Source organism: Cyanidioschyzon merolae, chromosome 20 (genome assembly GCF_000091205.1).
Source record: "Cyanidioschyzon merolae strain 10D DNA, chromosome 20, complete genome".
NCBI classification, from domain to species: Eukaryota; Rhodophyta; class Bangiophyceae; order Cyanidiales; family Cyanidiaceae; genus Cyanidioschyzon; species Cyanidioschyzon merolae.
The window spans coordinates 278,328-292,317 of NC_010146.1; the positions used below are offsets into that span (position 1 = coordinate 278,328).

The 13,990-nt window shown below is 55.2% G+C and overlaps 4 protein-coding genes and 1 non-coding gene across 5 annotated transcripts; 3 read left to right on the plus strand and 2 right to left on the minus strand.

Annotated features, from left to right (window-relative positions):
• Positions 1-789: 789 nt before the first annotated feature.
• CYME_CMT104C (probable tryptophan 2,3-dioxygenase) lies at positions 790-3,045 on the plus strand (the record flags this gene model as incomplete). The annotated part of the gene is made up of 1 exon (XM_005539098.1): positions 790-3,045. One exon carries the CDS (start codon positions 790-792, stop codon positions 3,043-3,045), a length of 2,256 nt encoding a protein of 751 aa, XP_005539155.1.
• Positions 3,046-5,316: 2,271 nt separating this feature from the next.
• CYME_CMT105C (nucleolar protein pescadillo) lies at positions 5,317-7,278 on the minus strand (the record flags this gene model as incomplete). Its single annotated transcript, XM_005539099.1, has 1 exon — positions 5,317-7,278. The coding sequence occupies one exon, from the start codon at positions 7,276-7,278 to the stop codon at positions 5,317-5,319; it is 1,962 nt and encodes a 653-aa protein (XP_005539156.1).
• A 2,068-nt stretch (positions 7,279-9,346) lies between these two features.
• Positions 9,347-10,438, plus strand: CYME_CMT106C (hypothetical protein, conserved; the record flags this gene model as incomplete). Its single annotated transcript, XM_005539100.1, has 1 exon — positions 9,347-10,438. One exon carries the CDS (start codon positions 9,347-9,349, stop codon positions 10,436-10,438), a length of 1,092 nt encoding a protein of 363 aa, XP_005539157.1.
• Positions 10,439-10,914: 476 nt separating this feature from the next.
• CYME_CMT107C (hypothetical protein) lies at positions 10,915-11,439 on the minus strand (the record flags this gene model as incomplete). The annotated part of the gene is made up of 1 exon (XM_005539101.1): positions 10,915-11,439. One exon carries the CDS (start codon positions 11,437-11,439, stop codon positions 10,915-10,917), a length of 525 nt encoding a protein of 174 aa, XP_005539158.1.
• Positions 11,440-11,582: 143 nt separating this feature from the next.
• Positions 11,583-13,834, plus strand: CYME_CMT108T. Its single transcript, XR_002461693.1, has one exon. It is a non-coding gene; the product is annotated as a hypothetical transcript (transcript).
• The last annotated feature ends 156 nt before the right edge of the window (positions 13,835-13,990 follow it).

Consider the following 13,990-nt stretch of genomic DNA (forward strand, 5'->3'; position numbering starts at 1 on the left):
GACGCTCGCATCCCAAATTTGTCTCCAATACATGCGACCACGCTACACGAAAACCAGGTGTCCACGTCGATATTTTGACATTTTTGTAGCGCAGGCTCCTGGTGCACAACAACACATCGCCAGGCTGGCGAGAGCTCTCACGGGTGAGGCCCTCGGGAGCGACGCGGATCCATGGCTGGTAGCTACCGGCACCTGGACAAATCGTATGGAACGACAAAAGCATCCCCAGAAACGGATATCCATCGTGCAATACAGGATTTCCGGTTCAGGGTAATGACCCTGTACCATAACGGATAAAAAAGAGATGCCCTCAGGCAGGAGAAACGCTGCATGACTCGTACGCCAGGAGCGAAGCGTCCAGGGACAGCGGCAGTCGCGATGCTGGCGAACGAGGGCCTCGCGTGCCGACACGCCGGCCAGCCGCATCGCGCCCAGTGCCGCAAACGGGCCGCTTTCCTTCACAGGCGGCGGCGTTTCTAACTCCAGGGCTTTCATTGAAGGCTTTTACAGTCAGTTGGTGAGCGAGGCCTGCGACCCAGCACAGCACGGGCGTCTTTCACGCTGTAGACGACTCCTGAGTACTAGATCCCACTGGAGAACGCTGCCCTAGAACGAAGCTTGGATATTAACACGACTTGCACGAGTTTCGTTTGAGGGTAGGTTCGTGGTGGCGTCCAGTGCCAAGGAAACGCTTCCTCCGCGGTGCAGTTCGGGGTGAGTGTTCTACCGACGCGAACACGCGTGTTGGTTATTGAACTAGAACTAGGGCTTGCGCTGTTCGGGGAAGGCATGCCGTGTCCGTTCGGGTACAGCATTGAGGACGTGACGACCCCGGTGAATGGGAACGCAAGTCGTTTAAGGAACTGTCACGGCCTTGCGAGTGCTGCCCGCTCCTGCAACGCGTCCGCTGCGCGTCATGACCAACAAATTGCCGTCGTCGCTAGCAGCGGGAAAGAGCCTGCCGTAGAAGACTACGAACAGGACTATTTTCCTGGCATAGGAAGCATTTGTTTGGAGCAGTCTCGCCGAGCACCTGAGGAAGAACGGCCGAACTGCGTGCTTCCGGAACCTCCTTTGCGACCCGAGGAGCTGAATCAGGGCTACTGGCGGGATGTCGAAGACGAGGAACTGTGCGCTGACGGAGACGAAATGGAAGAACCTCTAGAATCGACTAGTCCACAAGAGACGCCTCTGGGTACTGAAACACGCCCAACGGAGCACGACGCGGGAGTACTCGTCGTCACCGGCTCGAAAACTTCCGAGGATGCGTCCGCATTGTCGGGCCCTGTTGCTATACAGCATACAGACGAAGCGAACGAAGCGCTGGCGGGGATGTGCGTTGCCCACGGATCGGACTCGAGCACCTGCAACGGGTGTACTGCGGAATGCGAGACCTCTCCGGCGAGTCGTGACCCCGTCCATGCGCTTAACAATAGACGAGGATTGGGGAGCTCTCAGCCATGGAACGGGAGCAACAAGGCCGATTGGTTAGATTGTAGCAGTATTACGGAGAGTGAAAACTCGTTATTCACGGAGCGCGCTTGTCAAGGCGGCATTTGTGGCGACTTGGAGCCGCGTGCGGCACTGGAGTGCGCACCTGATCCTTTGTCTGGCGACCGTCTGGCGGAGGGTCGAACTCGCACACTACCGAGAAGGGCAGCACGCTCCCCGGCATGGCGCCGAGAGGCACCTGTGGCCATGTGGCCACCGCGCCCAGCATCCAGTCTGCAATCTAGCTCGAAGCTCGCTGCAACCGTTTCGGAGAGCAGTGCATCTGCGTCGCACTGGACCTCGACACGAGCAGGTGACTCGCCGCCGGCTCTGGGCTGCATGGCGCCAGCGGGTAACGCAGCAACAAGTCCTGTTCCTCAGATGGAGTTACCACGGGACCAGCGCAGCACCGCGTACATTCGACAGCGCAAGGGCCGCCCGCTCTACTATAATTCCTATCTCAAACTGGATCGGCTGTTTTCTTGCCAAGATCCGATCAGTTGGCGGTTTGGCGATCATGCACACGACGAAATGTTGTTCATTACGGTGCACCAGGTATACGAGCTGTGGTTCAAACAACTCATCTACGAGCTGGATAGCTTGCGAGCCCTTTTCCTGGCCGAATCGATGGCAACCGATGGAGTCAGAGCTCAGCTCAGGGTTTCTGTGGACGCAAATCGCATGATGAATCTCGCTTTGCATCGTCTGGATCGCATGGTGGAAATCCAGCGAATACTCGTCGAGCAGATCCGCGTTCTGGAAACCATGACACCGCAGGAGTTTCTCACTTTCAGAGATTACCTGTTTCCAGCAAGCGGATTCCAGTCATGGCAGTATCGGCTGCTCGAAGTGAAGCTCGGTGTCCGCGCAGAACAGCGCATCTCAAATCACTGGAAACTGCATCTGTCGGAGGAGCATCAGGCCGTTTTGAGCGATGCAGAAAAAGAACCCAGTCTCTTCGACTTGATTAACCATTGGCTCGAGCGACTGCCGTTTGTCGTCACGACCGAGGCCGACTTCAACTTCTGGGACGCGTACCGTAAGGCAACGGAGCGGATGCTGGCCCTCGATCGAGCGTTTATCGACCGTGAGATTCACGCTGGCGCAGACCGCGCTCGCGCCTACCGAGAACTAAGTCGCATGCGCAACCTCTACCGCTCGGTGTACGAAGAACAAGTTCACCAGGAAATGGTGGAGCGCGGCCAAAGACGCATGAGTTTCAAAGCGATGGCCGCAGCGCTCCTCATCATGCTCTACGAGCGGGAAGCGCCCTACCTCCAGTTGCCGCATCGGGTGCTACGCCGTCTGCTCGACCTCGACGAGGGCATGGCGCAGTGGCGTTTCCGGCACGTACAACTGGTATCGCGAATGATTGGCTCGAAAACCGGAACCGGAGGATCGCTGGGCGTTCACTATCTCATGCTCACGTTGGAGGCCAGTCGGGTGTTTACCGACCTTGGCAACATGGCGGCCTTGCTGATCCCAGCGCGACTCTTACCGGATCTGCCGGAGAAGCTTCGCCAACAACTGGAATACGCCTGGACGCAAGTGTAAGTGTGTTTGGATTCCTGCATGGCTTTATGAATGCGTTCGGTGTGCGTGTTGGTGTGTGCCATGTTCCAGCATCAGCTATTGGAACAAGGCAGCGTCCGACTCGCTGGTGTCGTCGATCCTGTGGTGTCCTTGGGTGCCGCGACTCTTACTGCCGGCAGATGGCGCACGCGTGCTCCACTTGTGTGTCAGATAAAAATGGGATACGCGAGTCCTCGCTCCCTTCCTGTTTCAGCGTTTTTCCACAGAAGCTTTTTAGATAGATAGCCTCGACGTTGCAAGTGCAGTCAAAAGCGCTAACGAATTCGTTCATAGTTTCAGGATGCTCAGAAGCGCGCTTTCCGAAATGGCTCCGTCGACGCTTTGTAGCGGGAAATTGTTCCCTCATTCGCATCAGGGTGATTTGCGACGCCCTCGGACAAACTTGTGTAAAACAACCGATATCATCATCGAATTCTTGTGCACGAACTTGTATTCTTCTTCGTCTACCGCGAGTAGTATACTCAAATCACTGATACTTCACGTCTTCGATCTTTCTGTTGACATGTAACTCGCGGGTGCAGCAACGTGCGCAGCCGGATTGACGACGAAGAAACACGACGTCATCGTTTGATAACTTCTTCACAAGCGCATACCACCTATGCGTTCACTGAACTTGCCACGTCAAATACTCTATTTCGTCCGGGAGAAAAATCAACCTCTCTCATAGTGGTCATCGATTCGTCTGCTTTCGACGGCCGTTCGATACCCCTCGCGGGATATGCTTCCAGTGGCTCCTGTTTCTTCTGTTTCCATGAAAAAAGGTCTCGCACCTGGACCCGAGTCATCGCAGCGACGGCTTTTTTAGAGCGTGCATGACTGCTTTGCGTCGAGAGAGCGAAGACAGATCCATTTTTCTCGACCTGTTCTCCGACTTGGATTTCGCTTCTGTTACTTGTTTCATGGTGAACAGCATTGTGCTTATTGGAACCTCTGTCGAAAAAGGCAGCGTGTGCTTGCGTATGCGCCCGATACAATACGCACCACGGGAATCGCCCAGAAGAAGCCCCTGATCGTATAATGTTGAGGCGTGTGCGGAGACGGAGGAATGCATCACCACGAGCCTGTTGTACTCGTTATGTACCGAAGGATGAAGCGTGTCTCCATATGGCACAGGGCGGCGCTCTGGGAAGCGGTTCTCGCCGACCCATGAGAACAGCCAAGTGTTGCAGCTGAGACGGTCGCACCGAGTCTATCGGCAAAACAAGATGAAAATGGTAAGCAATGCGAAGAGCGTAGCTTTTGGCTGTGCTTGACATGCGTCGACTGGAATACGAAGTGGCGAGCTGGTCACTTGAACACTACACTGAGCATGCTTGTACTCATGAAAACAGTGCTGGAGGCAAAGGAGAAACTGGTGTATTGTACGCCGGATTTACGAGAGGAAAAGCATGCAGTCAATGAAATAGTAAGCAATATCTGGTGTTGATAACTGGAGTAAGAGACCCCAAATCTAGCGTTTACATTCGAGATAGCCGGACGCATCCTTCTCGTTTCATTCTGGCACGGTTGTAGCAGCGAAAGATGCATGGAAAAGGGTACCTGGCTGTACGACGAGCGCGTTGTATACGACCTCTGCCTGACAGCCTGCCGGACTGGACACGAGAACGGTTCGCGTTGTGCAAGTCGTACCATGCCCTGCTGTGCTGAGGTCGTCGACCCGCACGGTGTCGCATTCGTTCGGAAACCAGATGATTCTTATCTTAACTGAGCGCTTTTTAGGTTTTATCCCGTTGGGATTACGCCGGTTCATCTGCGGGGCCTACCGCTTTCCCTGCGAGCATGTTCCGCAGCGATGACACTTCTGGCTGGTACTGGAAACTGCGTGGTGTCTCGTAGTCGTCCAAGACGGAGTAACGCGGCACTGATCCCGTTACAGACCCAGCGTTGCCGTGTCGTGCCGTGCCGTGCTGTGCCGTGCCCCGCAGAGGCGACCTGGCTGCACCCATGCGATGCGTACCGGTCACTGTCAAGCTTGGATATCGCTCTGTCTGTTGCAGTGAATCCGATTCCTCGTTTACTGCACGTGTTCAGGGCCAGGTCCCGTCCCGCCGGGAACGCAGCGCTGGACGAGGACGCATCACGAGTACTAGCTTGCTGCGTTGCTATGCAAGTGATGCGCTTCTGGCCACTGCCGGAGCGCCCTGAACGCTAATGCGTATGCGTTGATGGATAGGAGGCATTGGGTCCAATGTTCCAGCGTCAGGGTCTCTTTATCGGCCACGAATTACGCAATTAGCGTCCATGTCGTGGGCGTTTCACCAGTGCCGCAGATGTTCCTGTTTTCTGCTCTTGAAGTTGTCGCGCAACGAGCTCGTCATACAGCCGCTGCTTCCTCCGACTGAGCAGCATTCGCTGTCGATGACGCTGCTCTGCGAGCTTCTTCTCCACGGCAATGGGTGTCGTGCCCGCATGTTTCGATTTGGTATACTCAGGAACATCACCATCATCATCGGAATCGGAATCGGCGGCGTCCAGCGTCGCCTCGTGGTCACTATCGACAGCATCAAGGGGTCTCTGGGACGCTGCAATCTCGGGATTCGTCTGGAGATGATTGGTATGCGAGTCAGACCCGGAAGCCACAGATGCTTGTGGCTCTTCAAGCCATGCTAATTCTTTGGGTAAAGGAACGCTGGTGGCGCCGGTCTTCACGCGCTCCAAATAGAGGCGATATGCGGGGCGCTGCACTTCGGCACTGCTCGCTGCATCCGTATGCTGGAGTCGCTGGCGTGTCTCCTCCTCGAGTTCGGACTCCCACGGGCTCAGATGCGGTGGCAAGCGACGCCCAACGCGATATAACCATGTTGGTAAACGAAACGCTTCATTGATCGAATCGAATACCCATTGAGGTTGGATATACTCCCGATCCAAGCGTCTGCTGGGCAGCATTTCGAGTGGACGATCAGCAATCACATAGTGAATACGATCGTCATCAATAGTCAGCGGCGATGTTGACGTGCATGGACTCTCATAGCCAACGGCTTCGGCGCCGCAGGCGTAGAGTACCATTTCCAAGATGTGAACGGGTGTCTCACGATGTACGTAAAAGTAGAGACCCCGGAAGAGATTCGCTAGCGTATCCCTTGAATGATCGGTTTGGGCAAGGCCGTCCACGAGTGAAGGCGGCGGAGCAGTTGTCTCGGGAGAATGCGTCCCCTGGTTGGAGACCGTTTCCAGCGCCTCTTCATCGACATCGGTGCCGTTTTGTACTTGCTGCGACGCTGCTGCTCCTGTGCCCGTTCCCGCGCTTGCCAGTCGCAGAGCGCCTGTGCTGTCGTGCATGTTCGAATCCGTGGAGTCCCTGTTCGAGCGCGAAACCGAAAGCGGTACATCGATGCAATTTGACTCTGGAATAGGCCCTAACTGCGCCAATGTGCGAACTTCCATCATTTCGCGGAGAAGCGCCCCGCGCGACTCTGCGTTGCGATCGACGCGCGGCGGGTACTCGACCCCTAAGACCCGACGATAGAGTCGAAGCAGCACAAAGTGGAGCAGTGCCTCATGGAACTCGAGGAACGTGCTCATAACTTTCAAGTCGACCGAAGGCGGCACATACTGAACAAAACGATGCGGCTGCGACCAAAGTATCCGTACACCCTCTATTTGAGCTTCGAAATAGAAACCTCTGACACTCGCAAATAGGCGGCGCAGGTGACCTGGTCGCAGCATCAGAAACAGCTGCCATTCTCTGGCTAACCGCGCACAATTTTCCAGTCGTGCCGGGGGGAAAAGCCCCCGACTGACACCGCGTCGCCCATCGCCCGGTCGAGATATTTCGGCGAACGTGTGCACCATCGTTAGCGCATCATCAAGCTCAGCAAGCGCATCCGTAAACGATGGATAGCGTTCGCGTATTAGATGCTCGAGCGAATAAACCGGTGACGATCTGGCCGCCAGAGCCGCCTGGGAGAACTCGCCACGCGCCAGCGCTCGCCGGTAGCGGCGTCGGAAGGCGGCCAACTCACGGAACTTGTTGATTAAAGGCTCGTGCGCAAGGAACTGGATATCCTTCTTCAAATAGTATGTCCGCCGCGGCCCCTCGAACTTGTTCCGAGGATCTCGTGGGAATTTGCCCTTTAGGATGCAGAGTCGGCGAAAGTCGCTGAGCGAGAGCTGCAGCATTCGCAGTGCTTTCGCTCTGGTAACATAGGTGGCAGCGGCCCCGCTTGTGCCTTTTTTATTCCGCTCTGCGACCATGGTTGCCGTTTCGCTCGCCGAGATCAGCTGGGACGCTCGCACGGTAAGCGAATCAGGGCCTACCCGGTTCCGTCGAATCTGCTGGAGCGCGTGGTACCCGGCTTCGTTGTGGCTCAGTGGACCCCGCACCGCCGAAAAGGTATACACCACTGACAACTCCCGTGAGCGCAGCCACAAAAATTAGATGAGGATGTCGAAGCACAAACGGTTTGTAGCGCGGAGTCACCCGGATAACCGTGGAAACACTCGGCACGACGGGTTCAGTTGCTCCAGCACGCTCTTGACGACGACGCAAGCGGGCCCAGCGCGGACGCGGCATAGCGTCGAAGAAGTACCGACGCGATGCGCATGGGTCTTGCATACGAACTGTCCTTATCGGCCAGGTGCGTCTATAAATGTACATATTGTACAAGATGAGCCAAACCGGTTCATGCTGCGCGGGCTATCTCGACTGAATCGCCCGAGCTGCTTCATCGAACAGTAGCTTGCAAGTTTTGCTGTCATTGTTAGAACCGTGTCAGCGTGGAAGTGGACGCATCAGCTTGGCCAACTCGAACGGTCACGCGACTGCTTGGCCAATTTCCTACGCTCAGCAGCACTAGATTTTTTGGACTTTTTTCCTGCCATGACATCCTTGTCTTGTCTCTGATCCCGGGCTTTTAACCTTCCGCCGGTCTCTTCTATCAATCCAGCTCCGCTGTCAATAGTCGAAGGATGCTGATGGTAGCGTTCAAGCTCAGATCTGGGTGCTTCCGGCTTTTGCCTACGCCTTTCAGGTCCGGACAGAAGTTACGAACTACGTTTCGCTTGCCATTTTCACCTTCGTAGCATACAGGCCGGATACGCCTTCTCCAGTGGTGCCACTTGGCCGAGGTCAGGTATTGCCATATGTCTACCAGAACGCTTCGTCCTCCGAGCGCTGCCCCGTGGCACGTGGATGCATGCTTCATGGCCACGTACGCGACCTCGGCGGATTCAGAAGCTTCCGCTCGATGCGCTGCTCCCTTGCCCCGCCTGATGCGGTACCAGACGACAGCAGGTTTCCTCAGAGCGACTTGCTGAGCGAGTGCTCAGTTTGGTGCACGCGCAAACGCATGCTATTGCATTGGACGGTGGATTTACGGAACAGGATATTGGCCATGATGAAACAGGTATCGGAACGAACATCAACGCTGGGGAACAAGTCGAGAAACTTCGATGCCCCTGCACTCGCTTCACATCAATCGGTGACGTAGTCTCCACGGGACTTGATCGCTGCGATGCCCCAAGCCCGAGTCCGAGGTCCCTTGTTCCATGCAAACAGAAGAGACGGTAGCCTCTGGGCGCGTATCCCCTGAGAGGCCGTAAGCACGTGTCGAGCGCCGTTTTGCCGATGGTAAGCATGATCGGATGATTTGTCTCTCAAGCGGAATACATTATTTGACGTGGCAAGTTCAGTCATTTTTTTATGATCTATTCATCACGTCCTCAATGAACGACGTCGATCTTTCTTTTTCTTCAATCCCGAGGCACGAGTCGCTGCGCCTGCAACTTGCCTTGAAACAGAAGGATTCAACAGTTGAAGCATGTGTGATTAGAGATGCTGCACGGAAAGAAGCTGGAAGAATTTATGCTCATGCGAATGATTTGGATCATGATATCGGCTAGTTTACGAATCCTCGTTCAACAGCGCGGCGAATGGCCCTGATGCCGGTGACGTAACGAACTCCATCGGAAAACGAGTCAAATGAAGCACTTTGAAACTGGCTTCCGAGAACTCCAAAGCTACGTACGAACCCCTAAGCACTGCTAGCTGCACTCTGTATCCCGAACCAGTGCATGTAGGAAAGTTCAGAATAATAGCCATGCAGGTATAGAGCGAGCAGCTCATTGATCGATCTCGATCTGCCAGCGGTGTGGCGTGTCAGTACGCCGCGGTCGCCCTGCGGGATAAAACAACGGCCAGAGCGACATCAGCCGCAGTTCTTACCAGCTACGGTTGCATAGACGAACTTACAAGAGTGTAGCGCTTCGCACTGAAACAAGCAAGGAGCGCCGGTTCGCTAAGGGTCGCACTTCACCGGCTCTCATGGTTCCTCAGCAGACGCCACCAGACGACCAAGCGCAGCCACGTACGTTCCACTTTAGCGACAAGTTGGAGAATCACCTGCGTCGAGTGGATGATCCAGGTCTGCGTTGGTGTCAACGTCGCGTTGAAAGTCGTCTGCGGTATTGGTTAGCACTTGCGCTCACCGCCATCACCACTGTGGAAGCTGGTGTTCTCTTTACGTTCGTCTTGTGCGGGGCCGGCTTTTGCAGACAAGCCTGCGTTTGGAATATGCACCTGCTCGTATTGAGTCTGGTCTCTCAAGTTCCGAAGCGCTTTATCTGGCGAAGCCGGCCGCACGTGCAACAGCGTGCCGTTCCCCTGCGGAGAGACCGAACGTCTTCGTTCCCATCGAGGGGAGTCACGTGTGCCTGGGTATACCCCGTGGCCCTGATTCGTGCTTTTCGGTGCACACAACCCGCAACGCATATGAGCCGTACTCAAAGTTTTTTCCTGTCTTGCGTATTCGTTGGTTCGGCGACACTGCTGACATTGGCTACAGCCTGGGCTCGCGTCTTTCTCGGTGTACATTTCCCGACGGATACGATTGCAGGTTTCCTTCAGGGCCTACTCATTCTCGCGCTAGTTCCCCGGCAATACGATGCATTTTGTCCCCAGATGCGTTCGATATGGGTCGCGCTACGGAACACGCCAAAGTCCTTGGATGGCCTGCGGTTCGTAGGTATGACTGCTGTCGGTGCCCAGCTGCTGCTGATCGCTGAACTACCCCGCCTTCAACTCTGGGGCAAGGCATCCTTCGTCTTTGGGGCCGAATGGAGCATGATCGCTCTTGGTGTAAGCGGCTTGCGATTCAGGCCATTTCGGCTGTCATGGGAGGTCCGTCTACTTGGCGCCCTGATCAGCGCGGTTTACGGAGCCGCCACTCTGTTCACAGCCGCGTTTTTCATTTCCGAACAACAACGCCATCAACGGTCTCCTAAGCGACATCACCAATCCCAGAGATGGCTAGCCATACCACACTTGGCGATTTTCCTCTCCGTATATGGTGCTGGTGTCCTGTTTTTTTGGATTGCTCCGAAAGTGCTCTCAAAATTTGAGTCATTTGTCGGATGACGCATTCGCACCGCATACATAAGGTTGCCGAAGAGCGCTTACAAGCACCGCGCTTCAGATTCTGCTCAGAACTGTCCAATGATTGGACACCCAGTATGAATGCAATGCGTTTGGTATCCACGCCCGTCAGCGGAGACATCGCAGTGACAACCCAGGCACAGAGCCACGCAAGCGTGGCTGGAAAACTTTGGGATGACACGCAAGCTTTCTCACTTCCTAGTCTACGGGGAGCATCCAGAGGATGTAACGATACGAGATTCTCGGCATAAGGTTTTGATGCCAACGACGCGCCGAGTTTCGTAGACACCCGTGTTGGCTCTCGAATGCATAAGAGAGGCATCATGACGAATTCGACATATTCCTTACGCGATTTGTCCATTATGTTTCGTTCTGCGAATATCCCAGCACCGATACATGAGGTCCCTGGAGCAGGACGCTGGTCTCAGCCTCGATTCGCCACAACACTCAAATCGGTATCAGGGGCTCTGAGTTCCTGGAGTCTCAGAGCCCCGTCGTTCTCGCCGCAAGCTGTCGAGGTGGGAGCGGTAGAGAGCGCGCACTCTTTCATCAGCATTTGGTGGCAAGTACGATTCTAACTCAGGATCAGACGTCTCGATTGTTTCCGCTTCCCAGGTCGCCTCGTATTGGTCACTAACACAAACGGGGCACGTTATCTGCTTGCGACCTTTGCAGTATGAACACGGAATCGTCCGCCCCAGCACGCCTCTCCCGCCACAAACAGGGCATTCAATCACGCTTTTTCCCGCACAAGTGGGACACTTCGGCTCCTCGGCACAGGCCTGAACGTACCGCATTAGTCGAGTGGCGTGGCGGGTACCGCTGCTCACACCGCGTCGACCAGACACACTCGTGCGCGACTGGAAGCGCTGTACACCGTACTTACGACGTGTAGTCCATTGCTTACTTGGAACCCCGTAAAACACGGTTTCGGCGTAGGCGAGGCTCTGTTCTTTACCTACCCACGAACCGGAGCGTCCCATTTCCAACAAAGTCGAGTACGTGACTCCGTTCACATGACAGAGGGATCGCACGGTGTAGCGGATGTCCGCGGAGTCAGGCTTTGTTTGTGGCCCTGCGCCAGTCACCTGAGCAAGAGCGCTGGGGTCTCGTTCGCACTGTCGGCGATCCGCAGCTTCAGTTCCAGCTCATATGTCCCATGATACAAGGGATAGATGATACGTCCGCTCCGTTGCAGGTATGAGCGTTACGTGGATGCGTGAGGTTGATGCTCCCACACCAGACGCTGGTTGCACGTGAGCGGGGCGCTGGTATGACTCACCGACTTATATTACGCGAGCTGTATCACGAACGGGGCATTGCTCTGAGAGGGTTCGTCCAGTTTGGATGCTGACGCAGAGTCCCTGTGCCTCATGCAAGTGCCTGGATGATATGGATTCCTCGTGAACGAGTCGCGAAAAGCACCTCGCCTGGTCGAGCCCAGGACTTGAAGCGCTGGGGCGACGATTCCATGCTGCGTGATCACTTTGGTCACACTCACTGAAACAGTACAAACTGAATGCATTCGTCTCTGGTCTGTGCGATACAGCCGGGGCTCGAGCGCCCCGTTCTGTGGCACCTTGCTCTGTACGCGGTCGTGGTACAGAGCCCTGTGCATGCCAGTCTGCGCTTCTCATTCCCGCGTATGCGCGTTGCATCCGGGAGACATGTCGCTCGGGGCGAGCTCGGCTTTTGTAGGGCGGAAGCGGCGACACTTCGAGCGCCTGCATACCAGCGGACCCGCTGCATCGCGAGTCGATGCCCTGCAAGGCATCAATATGCCATCGGAACTCCGCATGATAAAGCCGCGTCAGCGTATCCAGCGCCACAGCAATCGCATGAGTGAAGCTCTGAACCCACCGGGTCGCTGCATCTGACCTTCGTTGCGGCGGAGAATATCGGACTGGGCTGCGAAATGACAGAATCTTCCCCGTATGGGTAGAGCGATCCAGTACAGGGGTATCGGCAGAGATCGCACACCGGCGAGTCTGCGGACATCGCTCGAAATGATGCCACAGAGTAGAGCCCGGCAGCTGGAGCTTCTCTGCATCGGGATCGCATTTCCCTAGATAGTATTGAACTGATGCAAATGAAAAAGAGTGGCGTACGTAGAGGAACCAAACTGCAGACGATGGGTAGCGGCAGCGTGCCGGCATTTCGGCAACGCATTGGAAATCCGTCGATCTTCGTTTTCTAAGGATGCACGATGGTTTTCTGTAGCCAGAGATGCCCGATTGCAAAATAATTATCGGTATGTGGCACAACGTCCATCATTCCGTACTACACCTCAATTTCCCGTCGCAAGCTATTGGTCGGGACGAGGTCCAGAGAGCATGCAGCCGTCGAAATGCGTTCCGGATCTGCTCGAGCACCACGCACCGCATAGCATCCCTTGTTGACGTTTTCTGGTCAGAGAACATTGACGGTGATCGACGCTTCCCGTCCGAGTTGGCATGATGTCGGTATGTACCATACGCGTCGCCGCGACGCGTACTCGAGTTGTGAGTCGCTCGCACACCGCCAGTCCAATGGATAACGGTAGCAGAGACGCACCTGGGACATCCACATCGGAATTCCAGAATGCAACGTACCGCGGGGACGTTCTTACCGGATTCCGCTCAAGTCAGCAAGTATCCAGAGAGATCCAAGAATGCATGCGAAAGAGGCACATGTGCGGAGATCACCACATTTCCGGTTTCCTAGCACTCCTTTGTACCTTGCGGGTGCAAGAGAATCCATCATGAAGCACTCGATCCGCAGACCAGTGGGTAAAGTGCGACCGCTCACGCGTACGGTATGCAAAAAAAGGCTGCGTAGGGATTCTAAAGCGTAGCGGGATCCAGAGCCTTTAGGAACAATGCGAGGCGGCCGGCATCCAGACGTGCAGTTGCTATCGAAACCTGTCAAGGCGTTTAGCCAGATTTGGTCTCGTCCCTGTGGTTCAAACAGGTTGCTTCGTGGGCAGGAGCTCCGGGCATCCGACCAAAGGCGACCGAATCGATCCGAATGCAACTTTGTCATATTTATGGATTTTTTCACCACAAAAATGAATCGTTCGTGAGGACTTGGAGCGAGCGCCCCGAATACGCGCTCAATGGATGCGTAGGCACCGCGGCGATCGAAGAAGATATACGGGTCATGGAACTTGAACGTAGCGTGTAGCATGATAGACGCGTTCCCCGAAATCCGACGATCCATCCAGCAGTCCGGTATCGATAGCCAGTAGAAACGCTCTGTCCAACATAATCGACCGTCTCTCAGTATCTTCTTGGCGAAGTATGGGTCATGGAACTTGAACGTAGCGTGTAGCATGATAGACGCGTTCTCCGAAATCCGACGATCCATCCAGCAGTCCGGTATCGATAGCCAGTAGAAACGCTCTGTCCAGTAAAAAAGTAATCGGAGCGATCGGCTTTATCACAGTCCAGAGGGCGCAGCGTCCGTTGATCGGAGACTGTGTAGAAAAATTGGCGCTGATAACGCTCATCATTTCGGGTATCTACCAGTTGCGTGATACTGTTTTCTACAACTCCG